This window comes from Ovis aries, chromosome 3, assembly GCF_016772045.2.
Source record: "Ovis aries strain OAR_USU_Benz2616 breed Rambouillet chromosome 3, ARS-UI_Ramb_v3.0, whole genome shotgun sequence".
In the NCBI taxonomy this organism is placed as follows: domain Eukaryota; kingdom Metazoa; phylum Chordata; class Mammalia; order Artiodactyla; family Bovidae; genus Ovis; species Ovis aries.
The window spans coordinates 202,597,706-202,613,558 of NC_056056.1; the positions used below are offsets into that span (position 1 = coordinate 202,597,706).

The 15,853-nt window shown below is 42.9% G+C and overlaps 1 protein-coding gene and 1 pseudogene across 1 annotated transcript; one reads left to right on the forward strand and one right to left on the reverse strand.

Annotated features, from left to right (window-relative positions):
- Nucleotides 1-1,770: 1,770 nt before the first annotated feature.
- Nucleotides 1,771-5,037, forward strand: GPRC5D (G protein-coupled receptor class C group 5 member D). The gene has a single exon (XM_060414214.1). The coding sequence runs from the start codon at nt 2,674-2,676 to the stop codon at nt 3,721-3,723; it is 1,050 nt and encodes a 349-aa protein (XP_060270197.1). The 5' UTR covers nt 1,771-2,673; the 3' UTR covers nt 3,724-5,037.
- A 2,422-nt stretch (nt 5,038-7,459) lies between these two features.
- Nucleotides 7,460-14,939, reverse strand: LOC114113817 (eukaryotic translation initiation factor 3 subunit E-like; annotated as a pseudogene).
- Between the last annotated feature and the right edge of the window lie 914 nt (nt 14,940-15,853).

Sequence of the window (15,853 nt, forward strand, 5' to 3'; positions counted from 1 at the left end):
ATGGGAATAGAATGAAAAGCAGTTCAGGACAGGGACAACCTCTAAGAAAAGGTGAGCAGATGGGAGGGAGAAAACTGACCTGGATGAAAAACAAGGCCTGGAGAGGAGAAAGAAATATGGTTGGACAGTGGAAAGAGGGGCCGGACCATGGGGAGACGAAGTCACACTATAAAGTACTGTATGGGTCTTCAGAAGCCCTCTGTTGGAGCCTCCCTGGTGGTTCATCAGTTAATACTCCATGCTTCCACTGCAGGGGTGCAGGTTCAATTCCTGGCCAAGGAACTAAGATACCACATGCCAAAAAATAAATAAGTAAATAATAGTTTAGAAGCAAATATCCATATATTCAATAACTCATAATAAACCATAATGGAAAAGAATATGAAAAATAATATATATAAACAAAGTCAAGTGGTTCAGACATGAAATACAACATTGTAAATCAACTATATTTGTAATTTTTTTTAATGAATTTTAGATAAGTACTACTGTACAGTATAGGGAACTCTACTCAATACTCTATAATGGCCTATACAGGAAAAGAATCCAAAGAAAGAGAAGATGTAGGTATCTGTATAATTGATTCACTTTGCTATACACATAAAACCAACACTGTAAATCAAGTATACCCCAATAAAATTTTTTTTACTAAATTAAAATTTTAAAAATTATTAATTTTAAAAATGAAACTAAAACCTCCAAACATTTTTTTAATGCAAATATCCAGGAAAAGAACCAAAGAGTAAGTAAATTTGAAGGGGGGATTAGGGGTGGCCTGTGGTCAGATAGCCTGGACCCTGTCCTGCATGCTGTATTATACATCACCACAAGAGAAAAAGAATATGTTATACCAATATGAGCTGGAACTGTTAATTGCTCATTCTTCTGTCCTGGGCCCTGGGAAATCCTCAATGGAATGAGACCCAATAAGAGTGCATTCTGATAAGGGTGAGGGGAACAAGGAGAGACGGAAGTTATACCAAAGGCCTTGGCAATCCCGGAAGAGCTGGTCCAGGTAGAGCCCCCACCTTATAGGCAGCCAAAGCTTGAGGAAGGACCTCCAAGGAGAGGCAGAGTAGGAAAGTCACATTTCCCTGAAGTCACAGAGACGGCAGCCAGTGGACCTTTGAATGTGCATGATCCTTCTAATCCTTTATGGCTCAGCCAACCTTTGATTCCTTTGGAAAGGATGCTCCTTTGGATCTTAAGATCAAAATCAAGATGTGGGAAAGACTCTGGAGATGGCTTTGTAGGGAGTGGTGGTGGTTTAGTCACTAAGTCGTGTCCAGCTCTTGCAACCTCATGAACTATATCCCTCCAGTCTTCTCTGTCCATGGAATTTTCCAGGCAAGAACACTGGAGTGGGTTGCCATTTCCTTTTCCAGGGGATCTTCCTGACCCAGGGATAGAACCCGAGTCTCCTGCATTGCAGGCAGCTTCTTTACCACCGAGCCACTTGAGAAGCTCTTTGTAGGGAGTAGGTCAGAAGAAGAATGATGTGTCCTCATGTGGCTAAAGGAAGGCCTTTTGCAGGCCCCCATCACATCGGCACCTGTGGGGAAGAGGTGGTCTTTCCTAAAGCCACACCCCCTTCAAGACCTCCCTAAGGTCAAGGTGCCTCTAGTGAGCAGTAAAATGAAAAACAGTTGTTCTCACCAAAGAAATCTCTGTAGACAAGCTGCTGGGAAACTTGAATAGGTGTGTCTTTCTGACCTTCCGGTTCTTTTTATAGGCGCTATAGGAACCCCAGTGGGTGCCTCCATCCTTCCGCCCATTTGGGGAGAGATTAAAGACGCTGAGGTTGTCTCTTTCTTACTCATTGGCAGTTACAACTTCGCAGCCAGTACAGCCTCAGCCTCCAGCGTGGACACAGAGGAGGTAAGTGGGAAGGAAGGGACCATGCCTTCAGCTGTCAGCCTGGGTCACTCAAGCCAGCTGGCTCGGGAATACCCAGAAGGGAGTGGAACTAGGGGTATTCAGCTGCTAGGTACTTGTTTCCAAATGAATATATGTGATTTTTTTCCTAGACAATGCTACTCAAGACAGAGTTTGGTGCTACACTCTCCAAAAAATTAATTGAGGGCAGAGACCACTTTGTAATATTCTTTGACAAATGAACAGTGGATATTTAAGCATAATGTATTGGACTGACTTGAATTAAAAGAAGGAACAGTCATTAAAATGACTGGGAAGAGCCTGTCTCCTTTGAGGAGCACCTCATGTCTTGAATGATCAAATGGTCCATTAATGTTGACAACCCTTGTTCTGGAGCCTGCTATAGCTGGAGTCCAGCAATCATACATGTGTTGTCACACAGCCCATCTTTATGAAAAAATTCTGCCTTAGGCTTCAAAAAGCCTTGGTAGAAATTACGACATGAAATTCATGAATGATCCGGAGTCCTCAAGTGAAGATGGTTCTCCTTTCCTAGCAGGACAGAGCTAGGAAAGTTTTGAGGGGTAAATAGTTCTGAGCTATTTCATTCAATGTATCCAGGCATCTTCATCTGGGAATCAGAGATATTACAGTGTCCTGTCCAGGACTACCCAAGAGACAAGACATTCTTGTGGGTGAAGGTAAAGTCGTGTTTGTTTCATCTTGGGGTTTTTTGGTTTTTTGTTTTTTTTTGCAGGGGAACAGAAGATCGTTCTAGTGAGGTACCAACAAGTCAACATGTATGAGGACTGCAAGGAGTCCACTGGGGACTATTACTTCCTCTGTGACACTGAGGGGGCATGGGGCATTGTTCTGGAGTCCCTGGCAGCAGTTGGCATAGTGGTTACAGTTATGCTGCTCCTGGCGTTTCTCTTCCTCATGAAAAGGGTCCAAGACTGCGCCCACTGGAATGTCCTCCCCACCCAGTTTCTCTTCCTCCTGGGTGTGCTGGGGCTCTTTGGCCTTGCTTTTGCCTTCATCATCCAGCTGAATGAGCAGACTGCCCCCATCCGCTACTTTCTCTTTGGGGTCCTCTTTGCTCTCTGCTTCTCATGCCTGTTGGCTCACGCCTCCAACCTGGTGAAGCTGGTCCGGGGTCGAGTCTCCTTCTCTTGGACGACAATTCTGTGCATTGCTATTGGGGTCAGCCTGTTGCAGACCATCATTGCCATTGAGTACGTGACTCTCATCATGACCAGGGGTGGCATGTTTGTGCACATGACACCCTATCAGCTCAACGTGGACTTCGTGGTCCTCCTGGTCTACGTCCTCTTCCTGATGGCCCTCACGTTCTTTGTCTCCAAGACCACCTTCTGTGGCCCTTGTGAGAACTGGAAGCAGCATGGCAGGCTCATCTTTGCCACCGTGCTCGTCTCCATCATCATCTGGGTGGTGTGGATCTCCATGCTCATGAGGGGCAACACACAGCTCCAGCGGCAGCCCCAGTGGGACGACCCCGTCATCTGCATCGCCCTGGTCACCAACGCATGGGTCTTCCTGCTGCTGTACATTGTCCCGGAGCTGTGCATTCTCTACCGATCATGTCAGCAGGGTTGCCCCCTGCCAGGCAATGCCTGCCCACTCCCGACTTACGAACGCAGCTTCAGAGCAGAGAACCAGGAGCTCTCAAGAGGTACTCTCTGGGGAACTCGGGGAGGCTCTCTTGTGAGCAAAGCAAGAGGGAAAACAGGGCCAGAGGATAAAGCAGGAAAGACAAAAAGGGAATGGTCAGGATCTAGTGTTAGTCGCGCAGTCGTGTCTGACTCTTTGCAACCCCATGGACTGTAGCCCACCAGGCTCCTCTGTCCATGGGATTCTCCAGGCAAGAACACTGGAGTGGGTTGCCATTTCCTCCTCCAGGGGATCTTCCTGACACAGGGATTGAACCCAGGTCTTCCGCATTGGAGGCAGACTTTTTACTGATTGGACCACTAGGGAAGACCCATGGAGGTGACTAAATAGCTCAAGCCTAGAGAGGCAGAGTCAAGGGTAAACTTTTCTGAAAAATCAGTTCATCCAGAATACAGAGATTCATGAGCAGAGGCCAAGACAGAAATGACTCAGAGGTCTCAAATAAAGAGGGTGTAGCTCTGAGGATTCTTACTGGATAAAGAAAGGCACCCACTATAAAATGAGTTTACCAGCCCCAAATTAGGCTTTGGTTGTGCCCTTGTATGACATAGCATGCTAAGTCCAGATGCTCTGGCCATTAAGAGCAAAAGTCACCCTTGGCAGCAGTGACTGACAGTTTCAAATTTTAAGTCTCAAAACTAACTTCCCCAAACATCATAGTAGACTGATGCATACGACTCATCATCTCATTAGAGTCACAGAGCCCAATAACTTCTGGATGTCTGCTTCGCAAACCATTCACTTCTTGAGAGCCTTCAAGGTTTACAAAAAGTGACAGGAAGCGCCTTTAAGTGAGAATTCTGAGCAGAGGTTCAGATGTGTACTCATTAATAGAAATAAAGAACTTGCTTATGTGACATTTTCATAATAATTTCTGGGTCAGATTTGAATCCTTATGTAAGACCAAGTCACCTGACTATACATCGTTAAAGAATAAAATGTATTATCCATGATAACAAGGTGACTTGGACCCCAATAACCTGGGGGAATAAATGGCTAATATCAGTGATCTGGAAATACGTCAAAACTCATTAATTCCTTTCTGAAACATCTGGCCCATTATTTATAACCCAATATCACAGTTTTGCATCCATTTCTGTGTCTTAATAGGCAGCTGATTTCTCACAATGTATTTCTAATGTGCAAAGAGGATGTTATTTTACATATTGCATAGGACCCATTATGTTCACCAGGCTCAAAAAAATTAATAGAAGCTTTCCTGTTAAGTCATACACTTTTTGGGCTGTAATCTATGGCTAATTACACATTCAAATTAATTCCTGTTCAGATAGCTGCATCTATTAATTCTGTTCAGTTCAGTTGACCATGAATCGGAAATTGACACTACACATCCTTCCTAAAGGAGTTTCTCTTTGCTTTTGATGATGTGCGGTTCATGGCAGAATTGCAGAGTCAGTCTTTCTTGAAATGACTTCTCATAGTTCTCACCAAAAAATAGGATAACACTTCTATGTCTGCTTTGTTTGCTGTCATACGTCTCTAGGAAACAAAATCAGACAGTGAGTTCTTAGTATTTCATAATACCCAAACACACTGGGGCTTGTAACGATCAATTTTCCATACCCCCCAAAGATTAGGCAGGTACTTAAAGTGTTCTAAGAAATGTCCTATGGAAAAACAAGAGCTTTCAAAAGCACAACGTTTCCTTATAACTATCTTTATTACTAGAGCATTGGTAGAAAATCCATTTCTGCCAGAGACAGTCACTGTCAATGTAATTTGATATTTTGTGGGAAGAAAACTCGGTGGTGTAGAAGAGAACGTGTAGATTGCTCTCCAAAACTGGGCAGAATAACCAGAAACTTAACCTTAGAGAAGGGAATCAGGATGGAGGTTACCTGGAAAAAAGTACAGATGTCAAAAATTAGAAGAATGATTCGAACTCAGGAAAATGTACAAAATGACACCTAGCTTGGAAAAAACATACAAAGAGATGCAAAAGAGATAAGAATCAGAGCAGTACAATGTAATAACAATAATGCAAAAGATTCTAAGTGTTGCTGTAGGTCAAGAGCTGGCAGTGGGAAAGCAGCTCACAGCTGTGTTTGTTTGTGTCTGCTCAAGAAACAATCGCAGTGCTGTGCGGACAGATGTGTGGTCAGCAAGAACAGTCAGGCCTTTGTTCTCAGCAAGATAAGAATACCCATTCCAGCTCTGGGATCCACTGAGGAGAAGTGTGGGGATCTGGAGAGGTTTGGTGGAAAACCTCAAAGATGATGAAGGGGTTATATCATTAGACCTACATGGGAAGGTTAAGAAGATGAAAGTGAGATGGTAGTTCTTAAGCTTTAGCTGGCTTTCTCACCGACATTCAGGTTCTCTCTAAATTCTGTACCCAAACACATTTTGTTTCAGTCTGTGACTCTTCTGATTTATAGCTGTGATTGCAGTCACATAATTATTTGATTTACCACTGGGTTCTGAGACCAGAATTAATCGGTTAAAAGAAGAGTAAAGACAAGAGGGGATTAGCAAGGAATTTCACACATATGACGACTTCTCCCCAAGAGGCTGTTGTCCTGTTTTCTGTCTCCAGCTAAAGATGAAGGGTAGAAATAGACCCAAATGGAAGCGCGAAGCATTCAGATTAAATGCAAAGAGTTGGTACACTGAAATAAATCAGCAAAGGGGATTAAGGATTTCATTTCCCTGGAAGTCTTTCAAAACATTAGTCTTTAAAGATTCTCTCTAAAGTGATGTATGGACTTAGTTCAAAGATATAAAAACATCTAGATGAAGAATAAAAATCCAGGCAGGCATATTCCTACAAAACACCAAGCAAATGGGTATAAAAAGTCTGTGCCCTGAGATATAAACATGTTCCTGAAAAACTGCATTTATCAACTGAATTTTTAAAATCAATTGCTCTTTTAACTGAGAGTTTTTAGTGTGATATCATTTGCAAAGATCCTAAACCTAGACTATCAGGGGGACTTCCTGGTGGTCCAGTGGTTAAGACTCCATGCTTCCACAGCAGGGAGTGGGGGTTCGATCCCTGGTCAGGGAACTAAGATCCCACATGCCTCGGGATGTGGCAAAAAAAGCAATAAAAATCTAGAATATCAGCCATGAACCTTTTTTTATGAAAGGAAAGCGCCTGTTCTAGTATTGCCTACTTTATCTGTTTTAGATTGCTTAGAATATTGTTTTATCAAGTTCGCTAAAACCAAGACCTATGTGCATTTTAAAGAATCACCTTATTGTGGGCATTTTTTCTATCCCTTGTTTAAACATCTACAGGCAAATCTAGTATGATTTTTTGGAAGGTATTAAGACAGAAACGAGGCTATGCAATGTAAAAAATGAGTCAATGAATAGCAAATGATGGAAATCAGGAGAAAAACGTTCTTGGCAACACAAGCCCTTCAGATTATTTTCCTTACCGCAAATACCAGCTTTTGCTCAGCATAGAAAGTGATGATGAGGATTCAGCCCCTTCAATTACTAAGCACAGAGGTACTTCTGTGTACACAATTGTGATCTGTATGCAACCTTCCTCCGAAGCTTTAACAATGCTATCTTCTAAATCACGAATTGAAAAAAAGAAAAATGTAGCCTCAGTGGAGAATTTATTTTTAAAGGAAGGAGCCTCTTTGCAAGCCACTGAGCCCCACCTTCCTCAGGTGCTGTTTCCAGGTGAACCTCTGACACTAACCCAGACCTTCCCTCCTTTGGCTTTCAGCCCGAGACAGTGATGGCGCTGAGGAGGATGTGGCATTAACTGCGTATGGTAGCCCCCACTCAGCTGCAGGTAAATGTGCTCATCTGCATTCTCCAAGGAGGGACGGAGGAAGCCCACCTTCCTCAGGCGAGCTGTCAGGCTTCCTCTCCAGTGGCTTTCCTGACCCAAGAGAGGATAGATAGGGCAGGGTCATTCCTCCAGACACGCGGAGCCTGAGCCATCCAGACCGAATCCATACCAGGGCAGTGCGATGAAGCTAAATCGTGCCTTTTGCTTCTTCCCAAACCATTCCCAACCCCCCTCTGCCGCTGCCATTGACAATAAATTCTGATGCAGGTGAATGTCCCTGAAAGAAAAGGCAGCCTGAAGGGTTCATGTTGAGAGTGAAGAGGAACAAGCTCACTGCTTTTCGCCTTGGGAACAAAGAGGAGGGAGGTTAGAAATATGCATGAGTGTAGGAACTGTTTTTAGCATCAGTTGTCTAAACGCATCTCCTGGACCATGCTGGCTGCCTCTCTGAGTCACTGTCTGGGCCACCCCAAGAACTGGGCTGGGTCTGTCAGGATCATCTGGATGCCCAGATGGGTGCACCCATTTTATGCCTGCAAAAACAGGGACACTGCTGAGTAGAACCAGAGGTAACTTACATTGGTGCCATGATGGCTTGAAGACAACAAAGCCAAACAGCCAAAAATACCACTTTGGGACACATTTGGATTATGGGGTCAGAAGTCATTAAGATCCAAGAGAGAAAGCCATGCCCAGACTGCTCATTCAATGAACTGTACTAGGCAACTGTAACTAGGTTAATCCCTCTGGTCTGTTATCTGACGTTGCCTTTTCCTGGAATGACACACAGGCCAGGACATAGCTATATCATTTGCTGTAATTAAGCCTCCAGAGGGTATTTACACGATGAGAAAATCTTCACTATCTCCGCCAAGAACTTCTTGGGTTACTTTCAACTTCCAGTAATTTTGCAAACAGATTCTTATTAATGGCTAAGAGCAAAAATGATGTGGGTAGACTCAACATTTTTTTTCTTTTTTGTTTAATTAACAAAGGATTAAATGATGGTGAAATGATAATATTTCGGGCATAGTTTTGCAGAGTATCATCTCCTATGTTGGCTGAGAAAGCTATTCATGGCATTTCTTCCGTTGCAGATTGTTGATGCCACACAGAAATATCTCATTCCACGGACTAAAGGAAGCCCCTAGCAAGATGCAGAATTATAAAGTCCACAGAAAACATGAGTCCTGAAAACCCAGAAGAGCATCCTAATGTCGTCCCGATGGGCAAGAGGAAAGCCTGTCTGCCAACAAAGCATCCTTCCTCCCCTGCCTCCTGGTCCTCTCCATCCATCTGGGGCCCTGCATCAGGACATTGCCCTTCAAGCACAATTACAATCTTTCTGGCCACCCTACTGTGACTATGTGTCTCTTTCTTCATTCATGTAACTGAAAGATTCTCTTCCCCAGCAATGCCAGGACAAATTGGCACCTCTTACTAATGAGACCAAAAGACCTCAGTTTGATGAACTTAGAGTCATGCTAATGTGACAAAATACAGATGGCAGTAGCAATTTACTATTAGATCACTCCTCTAGCCATTTTTTTTAAAGGGGCCCCTAAATATGATTGACCCAAAATTTGTAATAAATGTCATAGCAGAACCCTCAGGATCTCCACAATTGTACATTTCATGGGCTTGCAATCCCGCAGGTTTCTCCCACAGCTTAAGAACTCCCATGACAGCAAGTATGGCGTAGACATGACTGAGGTCAGTGACCTGCTTTGATGAACCAGTAACCGAAAGGTAAGAGCCACCCAAGTTGATGCTCATAAAGGATTTCAGCATCGTCACCCATCCTCCTAGTTTTTATCCCCAAAATGATGACAACAACACCTTCAACATAATTTTGGTTTGTTTAGTTTCAAAGGTGAGAGGTGTTTGAGTCAGCTAACAAATTTCAGTAAACCCATTAAAGACATATAGGATGGCTAATGCTGTTTCCCAAGATGTTTCCCCTAAAATTAGTAAAGGTAAAATCAAACCTCTTTGTACCAAATTGCCTCTGAGGCTTATCCTCATTTTATCAAAATTTGGACCATGTGTTAGTTAGATTTGTGGGGTTGTAAAGCTGCAAAGTGTCTCCTTCAGGCTGTCTGAGGAATGGAATTGTAAGGTTACACCTTTCAGGAAAGAGAAAACCCTCCCTGGGAACCCTCTACAGTCCCTCAGCCAGCTTCATAGAGATGGAACACTGTCAGATGTTGAGGGGACCCTGCTTTCTCCCACCCCATTCCCGCAACCACTCCTCTCCTGACACTTTGACACTTTCCTCACTATTTCCTTTTGTGGTATTTTTACTTATCCAGCCGACTCATTTTCTCCCTGTAGAGCATAATTCAGATTCCTGAGAGAGACTCTGATTGGTTCAGCTGATCGCCCTGTCTCTGATTGGGCGCTCTTTTTCATTGCCCACATGTTAATTTATAATCACCCTGTGGATTGGCTGTCCTTGGGCCCAGTACTCACCACGGATCCCTTCAGCTGTGTTTGGCGTGATCGTGTGGTAGACTTGACTGCTTCCTCAGTGAGACACTCATGGGCAGAGAATTATGCTCTAGGCAGCTAGAGAGCAATAACATGCACCGTGAGTGACCAACTCCAGAAAGATGAATCCAGGAAAATATAATTTTACGAAAATTATAGAATATCTTCATGAAAAGATCAATTCTTTTGAGTTTATGTAGCAATTCACATAACGCTAAACACCCCAATCATCTTCTGAGTTGGGATCCATGAGGAACCACTTGAAAGAACAGATAAAACTATTAATGATTAGCTTGTGTTCTTAGTTGTTCAGTTGCTTCCAACCCTTTGTGGCCCCTCTGTCCATGGGATTGCCCAGGCAAGAATACTGGAGTGGGTTGCCATTTCCTCCTCCAGGGGATCTTCCTGGATCGGGGATTGAACCCACATCTCTTGTGGCTCCTGCATTGGCAGGCGGATTCTTTACCACTAGCACCACCTGGGAAGCCCATGATTAGCATGTTGCAGTCAATTAATCAATTCAATAAGTAGTATTTGAAGATCTAAACACACTTACTGAGACTTCTGTGGTGGTCCAGTGGTTAGGAATCCGCCTTGCAATGCAGGGGATGGGAGAAAGTTTCCATCCTTGGTGGGGGAACTAAGATCCCTACATGCCAAGGAGCAACTAAGCCAGAGAGCTGCAGCTACTGAGCCTGTGCACTCCAGAGCCCGGGCGCCACAACTAGAGAGTCCGTGAGGCACAGTGAAAGGTCCTGCATGATGCACAAATGTCCTATGTGCCACAACTAAGACTTGTCACAGCCAAACAAAGAAAATATGTGTGTGTGTGCTAAGTCGTGTCCGACTCTTTTCGACTCCATGGACTGTGGTCCACCAGGCTTCTCTGTCCATGGGATTTCCCAGGCAAGAGTACTGGAGTGGGTTTTCATTTCCTCCTCCAGGGGATACTCCTGACCCAGGGACCAAACCCACATCTCCTGTGTCTCCTGCATTACAGGGGAATTCTTTATCTGCTGAGCCATCGAGGAAGCCCATAAACAAAATAAATAAACTCACTTACTGGATGTGAAAGCTATCTATTCTCTTAAATATTTTAGATCATCTTCTGATTTTATTTATTTACCAAAAGAAAGTGTATCAGTGAAAAAATTCATTATAAAACACCTTTCTGGTAGAGCATGGCTGATATGCTCAAGCTAAATGAAATATCTTCCCAGGTAAAATTGATACCTTTTATCTTGATGATTTTTTTCCTGATCAGAGATTTGTTTCCCTCCACATTACATTTCATGAACTCCTCATAAGCTTAAAAGTTCTTGTTGTTGCTGTTCAGTCACCCAGTTGTGTCCAACTCTGCAACCCCATGGACTGGAGCACGGCAGGCCTCCCTGTCCCTCACCATCTCCTAGAGTTTTCCCAAGTTTGTCTTCATTGCATTGGTGATGTCGTTTAGCCATCTCATCCTCTGATGCCCTCTTCTCCTTCTGCCCTCCATCTTTCCCAGCCTCAGGACTTTTCCAATGAGTTGTCAGTTCGCATCAGATGACCAAAATCCTGGCGCTTCAGCTTCAACATCAGTCCTCCTAGTGAGTATTCAGGGTTGATCTCCCTTAAGATTGACTGGCTTGATCTCCTCGCTGACCAAGGGACTTTCAGGAGTCTTCTCCAGCACCACAGTTCGAAGGCATCAATTCTTTGGCATTCTGCCTTCTCTATGGTCCAGCTGTCACAACTGTATGTGACCACTGGGAAGACTAGCCCTGACTATACAGACCTTTGTTGGCAGAGTGTCTCTGCATTTCGATACACTGTCTAGTTTTGTCATTGCTTTCCTTCCAAGAAGTAATCATCTGATTTCATGGCTGCAGTCACCATCTGCAGTGATTTTGGAGCCCAAGAAGAGGAAATCTGTCACTATTTCCACCTTTCCCCCTTCCATTTGCCATGCAGTAATGGGGCCAGATGCCATGATCTTAGTTTTTTTTTTTACTATTTAGTCTTAAGCCGGCTCTTTAAAAAGGTTTTATGCCTTATTTTAGCCTGTGGTCAGGTCTGGAATAAGATCCGACATGCTGTGGAGCAACTAAGCTTGCAAGCTGCAACTACTAAGTCCACGTACTCTGGAGCCCAAGCACCACAACATTGTTGAAGTTTCCTCATTCGCTATAGCCATTATTCTTTCTTCTTTTAAAAAATGCTCCCTTTTCTTGGAATTCTATCTACTTCATATTGGCCAGATTCATGACTTCGCAGCCTTCTTTTCCTCCTTCCACCACCAGTTCTAAATCTACCTTTTCCCAGAAACTCTCTGAAGACATGGGACCAACAGGATTGTCTCACACGAAGCCTCACTTAACTTGTGGCAGAATGAAAGTCTCTTTTTTCCTTCAAACTCAGATGGCAAACAAAATCGTTCTGTAGCCTCTTCCTCAGAATAAGCCTAATCATATATTTCAAAAGTGCACAATTCATGAGAAATGAACTAGAAAATCTTTTTCTGCTTCCTTGATACAAAAGCCTCTGTATTTTGCATATGAAGGAATGCTTCTCAATTAACATTGAATGGGAGTGAATATCCTTAACTTCTAAAAAGTCATGCTTGACATCTGAATAAAGAAAGACTTTCTCCTGAAGTTGTTTAAAATGTTCTAGTCAGACATGACCTAGTGACTGAACAGCAACAAAATGGCTCAGTTGCAAACTGCTGGCCTCCAGTGGGAGATCTTCTTTGCCTATCTGTCTTTAAAGATAGACTAGTTATAATTAAGTTTGCATTTTCACATATATCAGAACTTAGTTATTCGAAGAACTTCCAAGGCATAAACATGTACCTTTACTTAAAACATTATTAGGGCCTTTCAGGGACTGTCTTCAAGAATATCTCAGGAGTCTTCCCTGGTGGTTCAGAGTTAAAGAACCCATCTGCCAACGCAGGAGATACAGATTTGATCCCTGATCCTGGAAGGTCCCACAAGCCTCGGAGCAACTAAGCCCGTGAGACACACCTATTGAGTCTGTGCTCTAGAGCCTGGGAGCCGCAACTACTGAGTTCACCTGCTGCTACTCCCGAAGCCCTCGCACTCTGGAGCCTGTGTTCCACAGCAGGATAAGCTATTGCAATGATGAGCTTGTGCACCACAACTAGAGAGTAACCCCCACTAACCACAACCAGAGAAAGCCCCCCCAGCAATGAAGACTCAGCACAGCCAAAACAAATAAATACAATTAAAATTTTTAAAAGTAACCTATAAAAAAAGAATATCTCAGGAAAATCAGAAGGATTGGGTTGCTAAGATGGTCAAACTGTCAGATCAGAGAGGTGAGTTCAGGGGTGAAATTTCTTTAATGGAATGCAGCCAGTTTTCTTCAAATTCTCCAGAATTTGAAGCTCCAATACTTTGACCACCTGATACGAAGAGCCAACTCATTAGAAAAGACCTTGATGCTGGGAAAGATTGAAGGCAGGAGGAGAAGGGGACGACAGAGGATGAGATGGTTGGATGGCATCATCAACTCAATGGACGTGAATTTGAACAAACTCCAGGAGACAGTGAAGGACAGGGAAGCCTGGCATTTTGCAGTCATGGGATCATAAAGACTCAGACCCAACTGAGCAACTGAACAACAACAACTGTGGCTGGTAAAGGAGGGGATCAATAATGTCACAGCACCCTTTGGGGTGATGGAAGAAACCAGAGACCAATGAATGAGCCATGCTCGTGGCTGAAAAGACTGATGTGGGGAACGCACAGAATTATTATCTATGGTCCCTTTGAGCTGTGTAAGGTCTTCCATGGATGCATCCCAATTCTGTGTTAAGATTTCAAAAGTCAGTGTTTCCTAGAGTGAACTCAAAGCATTTCTTTTTTAAAAACTTTTTATTTTCTACTGGAATATAGCAGAGTAACAGGCAATGTTGTGATAGTTTCAGATGAATAGGAAAGGCACTCAGTCATACATATATACGTATCCATTCTCTCCCAAACTCCCTCCCATCCAGGCTGCCACATAGCATTGAGCAGAATTCCCTTGCTATACAGTCAGTCCTTGTTTGTTATCCATTTTAAATATAGCAGAGTGTACACGTCCATCCCAAACTCCCTGACTGTCCCTTCCCCACATCCTTTCTCCCTTCCTCCTGCAACCATAAGTTCTAAATTCAAAGCATTTCTATCCACTGCTGGAACCAACACTCTACAGAAGGAAAGATACTCTGCTGCTCCAGAGTAATTCTGCATTCATATTGGCATTTTGTATGCCTGTAAATCTTCCCTAGTGGCTCTGATGGTAAAGAATCTGCCTGCAATACAGGAGGCCCGGGTTCAATCCCTGGGTTGGGAAGATCCCCTGGAGAAGGGCATGGCAACCCACTCTAGTATTCTTGCCTGGAGAATCCCATGGACAGAGGAGCCTGGTGGGCTATTGTCCATAGGATCACAAAGAGTCAGACAGGACTGAAGTGACTTAGCATGCAAAGTGTATCTAAATATTCTTGCCTAAAACCATGCTTGTCTGCCAAGTAGTCAAACAGCATCTGACCGTCCCTGGCTGACTGCATTTGCCCCGGAGTTTCTAGATCTTCTAACATCTTCACAGTTGATTCAGTTTCTACCTGAAGCTGTTTCAATTGCACGACAATAGTGGTTCTTTTTTTCTCCCAATGCATGAGGAATACCCTCAGAATAAAGTATTTTTATACTTCCGTAGCAAAGCCTACCACACTGGTATCACTAAGAAGATCCTATTTACCTTGTGACAATTCTTTTTCATTATTTAATCTCCTTTACAGAGAGAAATTTAAGCAATGGAAAGACTAGATGCTGATCCAAAAAGTGTATGATGCTAGTAGCCAAGTCATCCCCGCCATCTTGCCAAGGAAAAGGATACACTTTTAATACTGATCTCATCCATCGCTCAAAGAACTACAAGTACACTTTGGAAATACTATTGTCTATCTTTCTAGATTTTTCTAAAGCTAGTGGAACTATTAGAATTTAAACCCTGTTTAGGATGTGGTTAAATCAACTCTGGTTTGGAAAAGAATCCTCTGGGCAGATTTTTTATTTTTTAATGTAAAAATTAAGAGTAGGATATTGACTTTTCTATGTTCTTGGAGAAACCCTTTCACATCTAAATGTTTGACATTTGATCTGAGATTTATTCACACTTTCACACTTAAGTTCTTTCATTGGAGATTAGACATAATTTTTTCATTTCAACAGGATTTTCACATGATTATAGTCACATATTCTGGAGACACAAGTTCTGTGTCATCACAGAATTCAAGACAAATGAAACTGATAGGATCTATCAGTAGACAGATCTATAATTGTCCACAAACTGTAGAATAAAGGAGTCTATACTATAAACACAGAGAAGGATATTCATTTTAAAAGGTTTAAAATAGAGGCAAAGAAAAGAGACAAAAGGTGCCATTGTGTATATATTTCAATTTATAGAACTGACATTTCTGAATTCTAACATGTTCCTTCTGTGATATAAATGCACTATGCAGAGTACATCATGAGAAACGCTGGGCTGGAAGAAGCACAGGCTGGAACCAAGATTGCCGGGAGAAATATCAACAACTTCACATATGCAGATGACACCACCCTTATGGCAGAAAGCGAAGAGGAACTAAAAAGCCTCTTGATGAAAGTGAAAGAGGAGAGTGAAAAAGTTGGCTTAAAGCTCAACATTCAGAAAACTAAGATCATGGCATCTGGTTCCATCACTTCATGGGAAATAGATGGGGAAACAGTGGAAACAGTGTCAGACTTTATTTTTTGGGCTCCAAAATCACTGCAGATGGTGATTGCAACCATGAAATTAAAAGACACTTACTCCTTGGAAGAAAAGTTATGACCAACATGGACAGCCTATTAAAAAGCAGAGACATTACTTTGCTGACTAAGGTCCATCTAGTCAAGGCTATGGTTTTTCCAGTAGTCATGTATGGATGTGAGAGTTGGACTGTGAAGAAAGCTGAGCACCAAAGAATTGATGCTTTTGAACTGTTGT

Bases quoted from the DNA above. Each gene is read 5' to 3' on its own strand.
- GPRC5D (XM_060414214.1), top strand. From the start codon at position 2,674: ATGTATGAGGACTGCAAGGAGTCCACTGGGGACTATTACTTCCTCTGT.